Below are 18,036 nucleotides of genomic sequence, written 5' to 3' on the forward strand. Positions count from 1 at the left end.
AAATCGGTTAATTTTTAACCAAAAATAAAAATTAGATGATTTTCGGTTAATTCGGTTAACCAACCGGTTTAACCGAAAAATTTTCGGTTCGATTAATGTTTTTTTTTAAAAATTCGGTTCGGTTAACGGTTAAAAATTTTTGAAGGTCAGTTAATTTGGTTATAGCTATTTCGGGTCGGTTAACCGAATGCACACCCCTAACCACCACCACCGTGACCCGTTCCCAATCCTCCGGTTAGTCACTCCACTGTTGGACATTCAGTTACACTTGAGGATATCTATTGCCTTCAGTAACAGCAGTCAGAGAAGATCGACTGCATTGAACAACGACATTCAGAGCACTTCGGCTAGCTTCAGAGCTAACAGGATCGTATCGAGGCGTATTTACAACAGATATGCCAGCACTTTCATATTTCTTCACCTGATCCCCTTATTGTACCTACGCCTCTCAATCCTGACTTTCCACATGACGCCGATCAATAACACCATTTAGTTTTTTTTGTTTTTTTTATTTTATTTATCGGACTTATTTGTTTTGTTTTATTATGCACTTTATTGTTATGGTTTTTTCGACTATTTTTCTATTTTTACATCTCTTTATCTTATTTTCTTTTTGTCTATCTTCTTATTAGTGTGCTCGACAACATTTACTTCATTTAGAATCTCCTACGATTCTGGATTTCATTATTTAGGTGAAATCATCCAAATTCAGGGCAATTTCAATTCTCTTCCTCACTTATGATATTTTGCTTATTGTGTTTATAATTGTTTGTACATTGAGGGCAATGTACATCTTAAGTGAGGGGAGGATTTTATATGTTTATGTGATATACTCCATGAACAGTTTTTTGTGTTTAAGTAATTTTCTTAAACCTAACATTGAAGTTATTTTTTTTCAATTTAGAGATTTTATTGATTTTGTTTGGGATTAATTTCTAATTTTTTTATGTATTATGTGATTTATACTTTAAGACACAAGAAAGTCAAGATGATAGGCCGTGTTTTTTAGAAATTATTATTTTAGGTTGTCTCCCTAAATTGAAGCATTATCTTGAAATTTTAATTTTACAAGTTTGACATCAAAACCATAATTTTTTTTTAGCTTTTGAGCCTATAGAGCATATATTTTTCATGCTCATTTTATTTTTGGTTGTGGGTATGTAAACTTGATTTGTTATTCTAGATCTTGCTTCAATTATACATGTCAAGAGCACACTATTAATTTGATATACTCAGATGATAAAGGCACTTAGGATTTAACTCGCTTAACCTTTAAACAACTTACCTGTTGCATCAACCTCTAGTAAACCTCATTGATCCTAACACATTTTTTTTACCAAACACTCGTTCCTATTAACCTGTAAACCACATTAATGTTGTAAATCACCCTTTTTATTGACTCCTTTTTTGTCAAGATTTGATTGGTTAGTTGTCTGATTATTTTTCATCATTTGCATTGTTGGATTTTAATTTGTTCTAAAAAATAAAATTAAAAAAAACAAAGAAAAAATATAAAAAAATTTGATTGAACTTGAATCGTTAGTTTCATATTCTGTTGAAAACTCATTTTCATACTTTATTTCTCGTTTATGTAAATTCTTTCAATTCAACAATTGATTTTTTTTGTTTGGTAACTTATCAACTCGACTCTCGATTGTAAGAAAATTTTCTAAAATTTTCCATACCCTTAACTTAAGCCCATTACAACCTTGTAAAGACCTCTTAATTGGTGTGTCATGTCGATCTATAATGGTAGAGATCTGGTTTTCAAGCAAGCCTATGGTAATAATATTTCTTATTTAACTATTGAGTGCACATTACTTGAGCCTTAAACACTTTGAGTACTTTGAGTGCTTTGAGTGAATCCTTAGTAAGGATGTTAATTCTTGTTGAGTTTGAATTTCAGGTAATTATTGAGATAAATGATATGCCTAATGTTTTTAAGTCTTACAAATCTATGCTTGAATTGCTTGTACTGTTTAGTGTCATTTTAGTGTGAATTTTCAATGCATGATTATTTGTAGACTATCCTAATACATTGTTGGTGAAAATGATAAATTGAAGGATATTAACTTGAATGTAGGTTGAGAATTTTACTTGAGAACAAGCAAATTCCTAGGTGTAGGGATATTTGATAAGTGTTAAAAGTAACATGTTTTAACCTCATTCTTAATACGTTTTTAGGTGATTATTCGATGTTAATTGTGAATTTCATGCTTATAATCCTTTAAATTCATGTTTTGATGCTTAATAGAGCACTTGGGAGCAAAAGGAGCGGAAACTAGAGCATCGAAGCAAGCTACAGGAGCCACACGGGCGGGACCATTTCACACGACCTAGCCACACAGTTGTGCGAACCACACAGGAGTAGGTTGTGTCAATTTCACAGGATTTCACACCAAACTTTAGAAAATCAAAATTTTTAGGTTTTTCGGGCATTCTAAAACGTATATATGACAAAAATAAGAAGATAGGAGTGGGCCATCATAGAATACTTAATAAAACAATTCAAAAAACACCATTGAGGCCGATTTTGAAGCAGATTTCCATCAATATTGAAAATTCCCAGTTGATTTATTAGGAGATTATCATGAGTTTATTTGTTTTTTTCGATTATACTGTATCTTGAGTGTTTTTATTTTTCAAGCAAGAACTAATATTCTAAATACCTAGGGAGATTAACCTTATGATAGATTATGTCGTTTGATTTTTATTTTATGCAATAAATTCTTGGTTCCTTGTTCTCAATTATGTGTGTTTAATTCTTGGTTTAATATTTATTATTTATCCATATTTGATGTGCTTAAATCGAAGGTTGAATAAATTGTTTAAGAGTAGATCTTGCGTAATTGAGTAGAGTTGCATGCAATCATAGAAATAGGACGACATAAATATACCATATTAGATTCAAATATAATAGTGGAATCCATAGCATGAGTTAATGCGATAATAGGGGTTTTAATTAGAAATAAATTTCAATTAATCAACTTAGAGTCAGTTGCCCTTATGCTCGAAATATATATTAGCATAATTTAGAGATTTCTACGGATAGAGGTGCTAAGTAAAGAAATTGTGTAATTTAAATTGACGGCGAGAGATGAAATCTAGGTGAATTCTTTCCTGGATTTTTTTCGCTTATTGGTTTTTAATCGGTTATTTTTGTGATTTGTTCTTTTGCCTATTTGTTAGTTAATTAATTAGTTAATTCTAGTTTTTAATCAATCACTCGAATTATTCAGTTAAATAATAGAAAGGCGATAATCACTAGTACTTTTAGTCTTCATGAGAACAATATTTTTTGCTCACTGTAGCTATACTATTAATTGATAAGTGCACTTGCCTTAGTCAAATTTTTAGTTTGTTTTATGGACATCATTTTAACACCAATTTCTTCAAGAAATCAATAATGACAACTTTCAAAAACTTTAACAATTTTGTAAATTTGTACATAAGCTAGCTAAATCAAGCTCTCATGACTTCAAAAAAAACAAAAATTACAAGAACATGATTTGAATAGCTTACCAATTTAAGGGACAAAATGTTTGGAACCTTAAAAAGCTTTTCCCTATTTGTTTTTCTTTAAGTTTCGGTGATGAAGAAGAGAAAATAAAGATAACAAGCATTAAATCACCTTTATATAGTTAGATTAACTTAATTAAACCAAATTTAATTAATTAAACCTTAATCTAATTAAATCTTAATCACATTTAACCAAAGTTAGTGGAGAATAACATCATTTTCCACTATTTCATAGTGAGAATGGTTTAATTACCAATTTGCTTCTTTTATTCTTTAAAAATATATAGTGATAAGATTTTTACAATTTAGTTTATGTACCTTAATTAAGCAATTAATAAGCAAAATTGAAGGACCAAACTTTAATAAACTTTTATACTAACTTTTATACTAACTCCATAATTATTTATATTTAATATTGACGGACCCAGTTTACGAAAATAAGGTTTCGAAACTACCTTTTTCGATACCATTGAAAATCTAACTATTACAATGGATGTGTAAAATTCTTACCTTCCATGGTTGTTGCTTTTGTTATCTTTCTTACAAGGCTTATAGTTAGTGTTATCCTTGGAGCTTTGACTTGCAACGATACTCAGGTTACAAAGCATCTAATCTAAAAGAGTGTGTCTTTATTTTACATAACTTGTGTTTGAGTAAAATATGAGATTCACTTCATGTAGTTAAAGAAAAATACAAGCAACATAAGTTCAAATGTGTGCCAGTTTACTAGAAATTTCTTCTAATTATTATCTATAATCATTTTCTTTATAAACTTTGTTATTAGCCTTCTATCAGTAACAGTGATATCAGAGCTTTATATTTTTCATGCAAACAATAAACTCAAGTTTTTTCTACTAAAATTCTTAGTGAGCGATATAAAATATTGTTTACCTCCATTTGACATCAAAGTGATCGGACCACACAAGTCTAAATGCACAAGCTCCAACACCTTCCTCGCTCTCCATGATTTTCCTTTTTGAATGGTTACCGACGTTGTTTACCAATGACACATTCTTCACATACATGAGAAGGAATCTGAATTTCTGGAAGGCCTGTCACCACCTTCTTTTGCTAAAACATTTTTAGACCTCCAAAACTTAAATGCCCATAGCGATAATACCACAACTAAGTTTCATCTTTCACTCTGGTAAAGAAGCACATTTGATTGGTATTGTCAAGATGCAATGGAAACATCCGATTTGTTGTCATGTCAACATGAGCAATCAACCCCAATTTCTCATCATAAATACGACACACTCCATTTTTTATGGAAATCTCATACCCTTTCTCTTGGAGTTAACCAATACTGAGCAAATTAGCCTTTAATTTTAGAACATAAAAAACATTGAAGATCACCTGATTGGAGTTCTCTTTTGTGTGAATCTTGATACTTCCTTTCCCCATAACTAACACTTTAGATTTATCACAAAAAGTTACAATATTGTGGAATGATTCACCCAAATCTGAAATTTTTGTCTTGTCTCCACACATGTGATTGTTTCACCCAGTGTCCAAATACCAAAGATTTGGCTGAACATTGTTACCTTCATGACAAGTCATCAAAAGAGAAATCTCCTCTTCTTCTGCATAATTTTTTTTTATAAAAAAAAGTCACTAAAGATAAAACATCTAGATTTTGAATGAAGATAAAGAAGATAATATCGGAAATATGGGTTTTGTATTTTATTTTTATTTTAACCCTAAGGTTTTGTTAAATAAGTTTAAAAAAAAGAAATTAATGAAGTTAAAAATGTGATTTTTTTAGTTAAATAAATTTAGTTTTGATAAAAGAAATATTTTAAATAATTGTTTAAAGGTCCTTAAACTCCTAGTTAAAATATTAAAAAAAATTGCCACGTGTTCACCCTATTGGCTCACATGCCACATTAGCAAAAAAGTTAACGCTATTAGTGTCAGGTACCATATTGATCAACAGAATAAAACTTCAAATACCAAATTAGACATTTTGAAAATAGAAGTACCACATTAGAACAAACCTTAAAGTATAAGGGGGTTTTTAACCATTATCCCTTTTGTTTTTTCATTAGAAACAACTTTCAAAAAAAAATTCTGAACAATTTATAAAAGAAAAATCATTTTATTATTCAAACCTAAAAGATCAATCTTTCAAAAAAAAAATCAATCCAGTTTTTGAAATTTATTTTTAATGCAATAAGCAGAACAATAGTGTAAATAAATCCCTCCCTTTAATAAATTATATACTTATTTAATATATTGCAAACTTTATATTAAGCAACATGTCGTTTTTAATTTATTTAAATTGTTAATAACAAATAACTTTTAATAAATTCTTCAAACATAAAATTCTTTAAAATTAATTGATTTAGTCTTAATTCGATTAGCATGGGTATTGTTGTCAATACAAAAAGACATAAGTTTAAATGCACTGAAGCGAGAGGAAGTATAAATAATTTTAAGCATGATATAAAAAAGAACATATATAATTAAAATTATAATGAGATTATTAAAAAAATTAAAATCAAATTCCTACAATAATTTTAAAAAGGAAAGAATAAGGGTATGTCTTCAATTTTTTTTTCTAAGACAGTTTCTATTTATAACTATATAATATATAATCTTCAAAATCAAAATTTTTCTCTGTTCAGGCAGCTCTTTTTACCTCTTTCTCTTTCCATTTTTTTTTATTTCTTATGCTTTTATTGTTGCATTTATATAATAAAATTTATATAAATATTTGTTTTAACTGAATTTGCATTTTTTTAAGGATAACTGAATTAGCATTTTGGATGTTAAAAAAAAAACACGAGATTTTTCCCATAAGAAAGGACACAATAAAATTGAAAGAAGGAAATATTATTTGAAGGGGGCAAGGCAAATAGAAGAGAACAAAGAGGATGAAATTAACCTCCTCTATTCTTATTCTTATTGTGCCTCCTTTCAGATCTTAGTTTTTTTTTCTTTGCAAGATTTGGCACTTGGGTTTGCTTGGATTGGTGGGTTTCTTTTCTTTTTTTCTGAATCTGGATTTGTGTTTTAATTCCTTTGCTTAAATTTCCAATAAACTTTTACTGCTATATCAGGTTTCTGATTGATCATCTGTCTGGGTTTCTTTTTTTTTTTTTGTCTCTTTCATTTCTGAATTCCAGGTGAAGTTAAAAATTCTGGGTTGGTCGGTTTATTGAACGCCGAAGGATCTGTTTGGTTTTAGTTTTGAATCAGAGAGAAAATTTGCGTTGTGGATCGGATTGCGATTTTGTTGTTAAATTAAAGGTATTGAATTGTATCTGCATTATTGTGATTAGATTGCTAAAGACAATAAAGGACATAATTTTGATCTGATACTGTTAATTTGACTGATAAAAAAGGAATAATTTGGTATTGGTTTTTTATTGGTTTATTGTTGTTGTTGTTGTTGCAATGTAATTTTTACGTGTTCTATTGGATCCAGTAATGAATTTGGCTGTTAAAGTCAGTATTTGATTTAGACTTGCGGGATAGTTTGGACTTTGTATTGATCGAACTAGTTTTCCTGTAATGTAGAGAAAGATGTCTGAGAATGGTAAGCTATTTATTGGTGGAATATCTTGGGACACCAATGAAGAGCGTCTCAAGGAGTATTTCAGTAGTTTTGGTGAAGTTGTAGAAGCAGTGATCATGAAGGATCGAACCACAGGGCGTGCTCGAGGTTTCGGTTTCATTGTTTTCTCTGACCCAGCTGTTGCTGAGAAAGTCATCAAGGAGAAACACAACATTGATGGCAGGATGGTAAGTTGCTGATCTTTAAGCAAACGTCCTTAGATTAGTGTTTTCCATGAACTATTCATTGAAGCTATTAGCTTACTGCAGTAAGAGGTGAAATTTCAATTCCTTATTGAGTTTATGAACCTGATATTGTAATTGCAGGAGTTCATATATTTCTGGTTCCGTGTCCAACTAAATTTCTAAATTAAGCCAAGAGTAATTGTTTCGTGCATCCTCTTATTTATCTTTTCCTTTTCAAAGATATTGGATATGTTTGCAATTCTCTCATAATTTAGTATAATTATTTATATTGAGATTAAACATTTTGGGCTCTAAAAGATTCATTTTCATCATTGAGTTATTTGTTTGCTCAGGTTGAGGCAAAAAAGGCTGTTCCTAGGGATGACCAGAACATAATGAGTAGAAGCACTAGTAGCATCCACAGTTCACCTGGTCCTGGACGCACAAGAAAGATTTTTGTTGGAGGTTTAGCATCTACAGTCACAGAGAGTGACTTTAAGAAGTATTTTGATCAGTTTGGGAAAATCACAGATGTTGTAGTGATGTATGATCACAACACTCAAAGGCCTAGGGGTTTTGGATTCATCACTTACGATTCAGAAGAGGCAGTCGACAAAGTGTTGCTAAAAAATTTCCATGAACTGAATGGTAAAATGGTCGAGGTTAAACGAGCAGTTCCCAAAGAGTTGTCGCCTGGCCCTACTCGTAGCCCCCTTGGTGTATATAACTATGGTCTGAATAGGAGCAACAGCTTTCTTAATGGCTACACTCAGGGATATACCCCTAGCAACCTTGGAGGATATGGACTTAGGATGGATGGTAGATTCAGTCCAGTTGCAGCAGGTCGAACTGGGTTTCCTCCTTTTGGTTCTGGTTATGGAATGGGAATGAACTTTGAGCCAGGATTGAACCCAGGTTTTGGAAACAGTACAAATTTTAATAACTATGGACGGGGATTGAGCCCTTACTATATTGGAAATACAAATAGGTTTGGTAGTCCGATTGGGTATGATGGAAGTAATGGAGGTGGAGGTAATACTTCCTTTTTCAGCTCGGTGACCCGGAATCTTTGGGGAAATGGAGGGCTTAATTATAATGCAAATGCTGCTAGTTCCAGTGCCTATGCAGGATCTGGAAGTGGGAGTATAGGAACAAGTGCTTTTGGAAATAGTGGAATTAACTGGAGTTCTTCTCAGATTTCCAGTCAAGGTGGAAGGAATAATGTTTCTGGCAATAATGTTAATTTCAGTTATGGAAGTGGTGATAACAGCTTTGGGTTGGGGACAGCAGGGCATGAGAGAAACACTGGGACCAATGTAGTGCTGACATCATCATATGCAGCATCAAATGGCAGTTATGATGGAGCCTTTGCAGACTTTTATGGTGGTGCTTCATTTTACAGGGATACCACTTGGCCATCATCAACATCTGAGCATGATGGTTCTGGTTCCTTTGGCTATGGACTTGGTAGTGCCACTTCTGATGTTCCTGGTAAAAGTTCTCCTGGTTATGTCGGCAGTTATAGTGTTAATAAGGGACAATCAAATAGAGGTAAGAATTCGTACTTGGCATTTTCATAGTGTTATTTATGTTAATGGGAGTTTAGTGGCACAAACTCTGATAGGTTATTTCTTTGACTAAGTCTTATGTAGCATTCCTCTTAGTAATATAATCTTTCTTTTGTTAATAGCTCATCACGTGCTTTGCTTGTTTGAGCAAGAATTTAGGTAAAGATTGGACATCTTTTGAACACAGTGATCGTATGGTTCATTTATTAATAGAATGTGATTGTTTATATGTAATGTGTATATATTTGCATTTGACTGTTTTTAACATCTCCGAATTATATAAAAAAAAATCCCTGAAATCAGTAATTTAATTGGTAGCTTTTATTGTAAGCTTTGAATCACCAAAGAAGGGGCAACAGAAAAAGAGATGGTGAATCATGTTTGGTGGTATTATGCCTACTCTACAATGTTCCTTTTTTGGGGCTAGGCCAGTAAAGTAACTACTTTTGCTCTCTCTTCTTTGGTTTTTCCCTTAAGCTTAACTAGGTTTGGTGGTATTTTGCCTACTCGACAATGTTCCACTTCATTGTGGAGTATCATGTTTCAAAGCACGATACAGATAAAGATCTCAGAGAAGGAAACTGCCTGAAATTGCATGGCAAATACAAAAGAGTTGAATTTGGCTTTGCACGTTTAGATATAGCACTGATGTGATTTAGCATTGTGTTTATAATATGACATCATGAATTTTAACTGTGTTTGGTATTGACAGGGGTAGCATTGTGTTTTCTCGACTTGTCACCATCTTCTAGACTTCTCTCATACCAAAATACCCATTATACTTCTTTGTATGCAAGTGTTTCTTTTGGAGAGGTAGAAGGTTAATATGAGAGAAGGCCTTTTCCTATAACTATTTACTATAAAAGAAAAAGTGTAACTTTGTCGATTAGCTTTGTTAGAAATAGAGGTCTCCTGCCAAGTTTAGGATAGGGGCTGCTTCCACAGATTGCAAAAGTATTCATTGCATCTATTTCTTTAAAAAGTTTTAACCTTGGGCTAGACTGTTGTTTACAAGCAATTAGTTTTAAATTTTACTTATTAATAGAATGGATATCTTAATCAGTCTTGGTTGGCAATTTTGAACTTGTTATTTTCGTCATTGATTATGCATGAATCTGTGATGCCACTTGTAATCGCTCTAATACTGTCTCGTTACTTTGAAGAATCCAATTGCTCGGTTTAATTGTTTCCAGGACATGCTTTTAAGTGTAATCCCAAAAGCACGGTTATAATTACTTGGTTTGTTTATTCTAACAGATATTGATTTTCTCTTGGTTCAGGAATTGCTACCTAGAAGACTATTTTGGTTATCACTATACTGTAGGTGGAGATAACTTGTGAAGCAAGTGATCTGTCAGTTCTGCACATTTCCCTCGTTAATCAATATGCTTCAGTTATATGAAAGTTGGTTATCTAGCTAACTGGAGTGGCTGTTTTTGGAGAAATACATTCTAGAGTTAGGGATGTTAAGGCTTGAGTTTTGTTTTAGGGTTCATTTTTTGGTATTTGAGTGAGATGTAAAATCAGGTTCCGGAATATAGTCAGAAAATGTATCATGCATCTCATGTGAGGCAGTGATGCATAACAATATAGACGTTTTTCCTTATGTTTTTTTAGGTAGATTTTATGTTCTGTAATGGCTCTGGCAAAGTTGTGGGTTCTTTCTTGTCAGGCATGCTTTGTTTGTTTTTTTTTTTTTTACTTTATCTTCCATTATTTGGGTTTATCTTTCAGTCAGAATGTATCTGAGAGATTCTTGTTCATTTATTAGAGTGAAACATTGAAAGGGATACACCCATATAGGGTCCCTCTAAATAAGTTACGGATATATGCTGATTCTTTTCCCTACAAAATTTTGAGCCAACAGTGTAGAAATTTTCTTCCTGAAATGCTGAAATGAATTATTGGAATTGATTTTCGACATTAAATATGGAAGCCATATTTGTAATTAATGTGGGTTTCATAATGTTTTTGTATATCACATTGCATTGCTTGAGCTTTTAGTATGGGGGCATATGTGTACATATCCTTACATGTTTGCTCTGTTTGTGTATTATTTGAATCCAGCAAGGATCTTACTGAAAGTTGGTCCATCATTTTCTTCCAACACTTGAAATTATTTTACTCTTTTCCGATAACTCAGAAGCATTGCTTGCAACAACCCAACACCATAACCACATGGACAATCATATGAGAGGTGGTCGCTGCTCTTGCTGTCTGACCATATCACAACTTGATGCTTAATCAAAAACCAACCACCTCATCTGAGGGTCCTTTTGTCTTTCTTAGTCTCTGTCCAATGCATGCCTTGGAGATGTAGTATGATTCAAGTTGTTCCCTTCCGGCATATTCAACCACCAATTATGTTTATATTTTGATAGTGCCACCTTAAAGGGAGACCATTTGGCTTGCTGCTTTCATTGACTATATTTTATTCTTTGTTGTTTCTCATTGAAATTGAAAGGAGCAAACAATCTAAAATACCACATTCTCATACATATTCCCATTATTCAAGACATTATAATAAGAGATTGTAAGGTTGGAATCAATCAATTTATTTATTTTCTTTATTTTGCAACCTGCAAATTTTGAAAAAATTCCAACCCTAAAAAGCTACACAAGGGCAGGGATAAAGCGATATTTAGTCTCTAAACTTATCATTTCTTCTCAACTTAGTCTTTAAACTTTTTTTTGTCCACATTAGTCCTTGAACTTTATAACTTTTTCCAATTCTAGTCTATGATGTGACACTCTAATATAAAATTATAATTTCTTAATAATGATCATGTGGTACAATCTCAAGTATTATATCATCACATGAACCAAAATTAGAAAAAGTTGTCAAGAGCTTAATGTAGACCAAAACAATTTAGAGAACAAATTGAAAAATAATTGTCTAGTTTAGAAATTAAAAATTACCTCACCCCAAATGATTATATAGGTGGGGAAAAGGAAAGTAATGGGGGAAGGGCAATAGGCCGAAAATCAACCCCTTTGAAAGAGCTAGGCCCATCGACTCCGAAAAGAAAAGGCATGAAGCAATTATTAAAATAAATTTGGTGGTAGTGGTGGTGCTGATTAGAAGATGACTGGTCTGGTTGGTAGCATCCACCATTGATGCTTCACCTTTCATGTCGTTGTCCATGCGCGGGGATTTGCTCCTAATCTTAATGATTTGGTCGAAGTAGCCACTGCACTGTTGTCCCTCCAAAGTCTCAAAAAATTTTGCCTCTTTTTAACTTGTAACATATATCTTTATAAATGTTTGTGCATGAAATGAAGATCTTTTGTACTCCTACTTATCAACCCAATGTGTCATAACAGACAGAGAACTACAGATTGCAGAAGAAAGATAATCATGTTCCAATCCAACATCGTATTTGAATCTTCTCATTGAAACGCAAAATTTGCTTCAACTTTACATAAAGGATGAAACAAAAACTTGTTGGTCTCAACAGTTCCAAGCAACATTTTTTTATCATGTATATTTGGGCTATAAATACAACTGAAAACCTGTTGCTCAAAGCAGCATCCCAGTAATCCTTAAAAAGATTAAACCCCAAATGTGATGTTTAGCGAACCATTTAATCTCTCATTTTCTTCTCCTCTTTTTATATTTATTTAGCCATGGATTCCACTATGGGTTCCACTGTGGATTCCACTACCTTTATCTGATCCTGAAATCAGTCCTTCTCTCCTCATCTTTTCTTCTTTAGATTTCCTACAAAATATCACCCAAGAATTCATTTCCAAAGCTATGCATATACCTACCAATGTTGACAAGCACAAACAATACCCCAGCTTAGCATAGGACCTGCCTTCCCCCATAACTTCAAAGCCCTGGAAAACATTCACAACCCCGAGCACCACACAAGAGTACCCAACAAAATGGTGGTAGGATTTCCAGTACTTCCTGAATTTATGTGTAGTCTTAGGCCTAAACAGCAGAGCAAGTGTTTGAAGAGCCCCCAAGCAAAACGCTGCGAATCCAAGCTTTCTATGGAGTCCATACGTCACTCCTGGTGACATGGCTCCCATCCGGATCCCAATTGCAAACCCCACTGTTCCCAGGAAAAATGCTGACAATTGGATACCTGAATGGACGTAAAACCACGTAGGTCCTAGTGCTTGTACGTGGCGTAAGTACCGTGCCGTGACAGCGCCCATCGGTAGTAATAAGCCCCAGGAGATGGCGTTAAGGATTCCGTGAACAAGTTTGAGCATGTCTACGTTGTTGTGCTGTGTAGCAGCTGAGCCAGACAAGACATCAAATGTAGTGATCGAGGAAAGGTCGTTAGATGTTGTGGGATGGATGGTTGGGGAGTAGCCTTGGACATACAGTCCTCTGTTCCAAACATGGTGAATTTTGGTCTTGTTTGGTACAAGTTTCACCGTGGCATAAATTTGAACAGTAGCACCATTGTGTATAGTAGCCATCTTGCCACCATACAATGTAGCCGATGAAGATATCAAGTTGATATCAAGTGGGCGAGAGAGGAGTGGTGATTTTTGGAGCTTGACAGATGGGTCAAGAATGTAAGGTAGTAGTACCAACTGGCCAGAATTAGGGTCAGGAAATGCAACGAGGGCGCGTGTGCCGGTCATTTCCGCGGACGTCGGATTGATACCCCACCCGACCCAACCGGAAGGCGAAATGAAAGTGCCGAAGAAGCAAAGGTCTAATGTGGCATTATGGGGATGGAATGTCCAAGCAATAGAGGCTTGTTGTGTGGGGAGTGTCGTACATTTTTGGAAAGTCTTGGTGGCGGTGGTGGTGCTGCAATGACCTGAAAATGCAGTGTTTAGATGGGAAATGAAAAGGAAAATGAAGAAGAGAAAGCCCATGGTTGTGGACACAAGAACAGGGTGAGGCTTGAATGTGGAAAGGGGAGCTTTTGTTTTAACATTTATGAGAATGGTGGTAAGGTTTTGTTGGGGGCAAAGAAAGTGGTGTGTCATGATTGTTATTGAGCCAATTATGAAAATGTTGCAAAAGTGCTTAACTTTGAAGTTAAGACTCTATCAAATTTAGGGTTTGGTAGGTCTTGAGGATAAGATGTGATTTTTATATAATATAAAGTCAAGGCTGATCTCGTATTGTTAATTAATACTTAATGTTGTATTTTAAAACTCAAGTTTGGTTATATTTGGCATCTTACTTGTGTTGGTAATCTGTAAGGTAATAAATTTTCTGTTTAACGATTGAATTATTTATAAATGAATCCACAAAACTTTATAATAATTTATATTCACTCCAAACATTCCATTGTTAATCTTCCATAGTAGGATGTTTGGTTGAAAATTGTGTGTGTAGTGATGTTCTTGGCGTTGAAGCAAAGTTGAAATGAGAGAAAAGATATGGTTACTGGGTTTGCTTTCCTCTCCACTTAATAAAAATTTTGGAAGCATCTTTTTCATCATTATGGATAGCGATTTCTTAAATATTAGTGTAAGAAATGTCCATAAAGGTAGGGCTGCAACTCCACTCTGATTCATTTGTAAGGAACAATCATCCTTTGCAAGTGGGAACCTCCTTTTAATCACAAAACTCCTATTCAATCACTTTCCCTTTGATTTGTTCCACTTACATATATATTAAAGAATTGAATTAAATCAACTCTGTATAATTATATTTTTAAAAGAATAATTAAAAAGACATCCTTCTATTAAAATGGTAAAAATATTCAACCCATTAAAATCGTTAAAATAACTTTACAATTTTCTTTTTTTATAAACCATATATGATTTTAATATTTAATGTTTTTTAACTTTATATTAAAAATTAAATACATATTAATTATTAATTATTAATTAATTATATTTAGAAATAAATATAATATATTGATACATCAATTCATGAAAGATGTCACTAATTTGGGTTCAAATGCTTACAATTTTCCTTTACGCATCTTGCATTCGTCACCCGCCACCCTTTTTTGTGCTTCTTTAACACTCACGCCAATAAAGATGACCCGCTTGCCTTGCCTTGGCTTTGGTCCCTTTGTTGTTTACCTCCATTTTACGCAAAGGAGAAAATAAAAATGTATTGAGATTTATTATGTGCGATTAAAATATATATGTGTCTTCGAATCCCACTAGAAATTGTTGTTATATATCTATTTTAATTCATTTAGTTAATTTTTAATTTTGATTCTTTAATTCTATTTTTGTAATTATTCCTGATTTGCATTGTAATAGTTTAATTTTGTATTTTATAATGGTTAATTTAATTCTATATTAAGTGGTTATTTGGACATGTAATTATACTTTCAAAAAGAAATTATATTTAACGTCTATGAACATTTAAAAAAAATTAACATTCATAAAAACCCTTTCATATTAATATGTGATTTTTTAAAATATAAATGGAAGTTACAATTTTACTTTTCTAATTATTGCACATATATCATCCAAATATTTGACCAACCTTGGTTGTTCATAAATTTGCTCCTGTTTTCTTGGTTCATTTCATGTTTGTCAATTCACTATATAAGTATTGATGACGTAGAAAACAACAAACTGAATAGCAGAGAATTTCAAGTAAAACTCACACTAAAATAGTGCGATGATATGCTTAGTAACTTGAGAGTTGATGTTCAACTTAAATATTTGAACCATGGAAAATATTGGGACCTGACAGGTAAGTTGACAGGAAATTGATTAGTCCCAGTTACTCAACATTCTGACCTGACAGTGGATGAATCTGAGGAATGTTATTTGAAACTGAACTCCCAGCTTACCACACATGATTGAAACTCGTTTGATTACCCAATGGCACCAGTACACCAAATATAATCATTTGCTCGTTAACATATTTGATGTGACCACGCCCCAAGCCCCATCAAGTCCTCGTCTTGATTCCCTCGAGCTTCCAAAGGGACCAATGACCCGAGCTAGGTCCAAGCGATTTCATGAAGTTGTTTCAGCTTTGTTGTTCAAGTTTTGGAAGGAGAATCAGCTTGTTGAAGATGAGGAAGCTCGATCCAACTCCTTGAAGAAACCATGCACCTTAGTGCAAGCTAATTTCAGCTCCATTTTAGCTTTTCTAGCTCGTTTCAACTCCGACCAGCTCAATTGAGCTCATTTCAGCTCAATCGAGCTCAATTTAGCTACAATTCAGCTCATTTATTTTATTGGTTGAATAATTAAAGTATTTTATTAACTTAGTTTAAGTTATTACAGCTCATAATTATGTTTTGATTTATTTCATGTTTTTAAAGTTGTCTTAGCCGAATTTAATATGTTTAGCTTAAGACTTTATTTTTGTCTATTTTAAATTTATGTGTTAATTAATATATCTATTTTAATTAATTTGTTCATGTTTCATGTAGGTACAGCCGAATGTGGAGATTCATTCAAGCTAGGTGCATGAACGTCTACTTACAATGCATGATGTGGGAACACAATTAAAGATGATTCATGAATGGGCTGGTTCAATGAACGTAAGGATGATGCATGAATGATTTAATACAATGAATGGAAGAATGCATGAATGTTCACTTACATGCATCGGTTGCTGTCCATTGATCTCCTAAGTACCTATTCGGCCAAAAAGCATCTCTTGGAGTGTCCATTCACACCTTGGCCGAACCTAGACATGTCCATTGCTCTCCCATACATTCACCAAGCCTTCAAGTTCATTTCCTTAGCCATGAAACTGCCCATTGAAGTACCATTCAGCTGAATTTGGACATAGCCTTTAAAGATACATTTCTAGATTAGTTTAATTCAATTAAAGCCGAATTTACTTAGTCTATTTGGCTATCTAATGTAATCTATAAATAGTTCTTTTCTCTTTGTAAAAAGGTTACAGAATTTGATCAATTAAACTTAATAGAACTTTTGTTCTTGTGAGGTTACCTCCTCTCTTCTTTCGTTCGAGTCTCGTTCTAACTTATCTAGCTCGCTAGTGGCGTCAACCTGACTTCTTGAACTTATCACCATCCTGGTGTGGCGTTCATCCACCTTTTTATACCTTTGGTTCCTACCTCTCTATAGGTAACGGGTCAAGGTCCATCTTCGACAATCCATTAAACCCACCTTAAGCAATATAAGTCCCGGGGCAATACTTCATATAGTATTGAATCGTTCTTCGCTTGAGTTCTATTTTTCCATTCCATTTTAACTATTAAATTATAAACAATATTTCTTTATTTCACCGAGCCTATCAAACATCTATCCAAACCATCTTTTGAACCCATTTTCTCAACTTCCGCTATAAAAAATCATCTAACTCCATCTATCTACAAAATCGAACAAACTTCTCGTCGACGATCGGGCAATCAAGTGAATCGACTCAATCAACCGAGCCGGATCACATCAATATTCTGCCAAGATGTCTGAAACTGGAATGCTCAGCTCCCAAGGCTGCATTGAAGGGTTGTAACTTGTGGAATAAGCAATCATGCTGTCATTATAATGGCGGAAAGCCACTAGAGCTTGAGATCCAATCATGCCTCTTCCTATTGGGTTTATTGCCTATGCAATCCATCCCCTTGGAATCTGGGTAGCTCGATATGCAATCTGAACTTTCCCGCTCAGTTGACTGTAGTTCCAGTGTAATGATGCTTGAAGAACTGGGAGATCAGTGCATGAACCAAACAGTTGGTTACCTGGAAAAACGTAATTCAGTAGTTGGAGCAAGATTGGGCCGAGGAATTGAAAACCAGACATGTGAAAGTGCAGAGCAGCAAGATTATATTAGTGTTTTTAGCCATGAAATATGGTGAATATTAGGGTTTGGTGATGGGAGTGATGAAGAGTTGGGAATGTTAGTGTTGGTTCATATACGTTCTCAGGTCTCAACTCTCAACTCTCAACATCTTCATTTCCAACCTAATAGATAAAAGGTATGGGCATGTTACTCTTGGTTCATACATATTCTCAGGCAATCTCAATATCTTCATTTTTCAACCTAATAAATTAAAGGGTAAACTACACCCAACGTCACTAAATTATTAGTAAGTTTGTGTATTAATCACTCAACTTCAAAAAATTATAAAATGATACTAAATTATTTGAAAGATTTCATTTAAGTCACTAAACTATTCGAAAACTTTTATTTAAGTCACTAGACTTTTAAATTTAAAAAAAAAAAAGATGTCCAACTAATGAGCTCTAAGCTTTCAACGATCGGTATAGTGGATCAATGTACATCAATTAGTAGAAGAACATACATTATATCTAAGTCAATCCGACGGCCAGT

The 18,036-nt window shown here is 33.5% G+C and overlaps 2 protein-coding genes and 1 pseudogene across 2 annotated transcripts; 1 reads left to right on the forward strand and 2 right to left on the reverse strand.

The window, feature by feature from the left end:
- Positions 1-6,081: 6,081 nt before the first annotated feature.
- LOC107955026 (heterogeneous nuclear ribonucleoprotein 1) lies at positions 6,082-10,659 on the forward strand. The gene is made up of 5 exons (XM_016890728.2): positions 6,082-6,494; positions 6,648-6,771; positions 7,042-7,266; positions 7,617-8,814; positions 10,112-10,659. The coding sequence occupies exons 3-5, from the start codon at positions 7,048-7,050 to the stop codon at positions 10,123-10,125; spliced, it is 1,431 nt and encodes a 476-aa protein (XP_016746217.2). The 5' UTR covers positions 6,082-6,494; positions 6,648-6,771; positions 7,042-7,047; the 3' UTR covers positions 10,126-10,659.
- Positions 10,660-11,307: 648 nt separating this feature from the next.
- LOC107955025 (cytochrome b561 and DOMON domain-containing protein At2g04850) lies at positions 11,308-13,988 on the reverse strand. The gene has a single exon (XM_016890726.2). It carries the CDS (start codon positions 13,788-13,790, stop codon positions 12,453-12,455), a length of 1,338 nt encoding a protein of 445 aa, XP_016746215.1. The 5' UTR covers positions 13,791-13,988; the 3' UTR covers positions 11,308-12,452.
- A 1,444-nt stretch (positions 13,989-15,432) lies between these two features.
- On the reverse strand, positions 15,433-17,627 carry LOC107956260 (cytochrome b561 and DOMON domain-containing protein At5g47530-like; annotated as a pseudogene).
- Positions 17,628-18,036: the final 409 nt, after the last annotated feature.

This window comes from Gossypium hirsutum, chromosome D07 (genome assembly GCF_007990345.1).
Source record: "Gossypium hirsutum isolate 1008001.06 chromosome D07, Gossypium_hirsutum_v2.1, whole genome shotgun sequence".
NCBI classification, from domain to species: domain Eukaryota; kingdom Viridiplantae; phylum Streptophyta; class Magnoliopsida; order Malvales; family Malvaceae; genus Gossypium; species Gossypium hirsutum.

Bases quoted from the DNA above. Each gene is read 5' to 3' on its own strand.
- LOC107955025 (XM_016890726.2), bottom strand. From the start codon at position 13,790: ATGACACACCACTTTCTTTGCCCCCAACAAAACCTTACCACCATTCTC.
- LOC107955026 (XM_016890728.2), top strand. From the start codon at position 7,048: ATGTCTGAGAATGGTAAGCTATTTATTGGTGGAATATCTTGGGACACC. The intron at 7,267-7,616 runs GTAAGTTGCTGA...TTGTTTGCTCAG, and splicing joins ACAACATTGATGGCAGGATG to GTTGAGGCAAAAAAGGCTGT.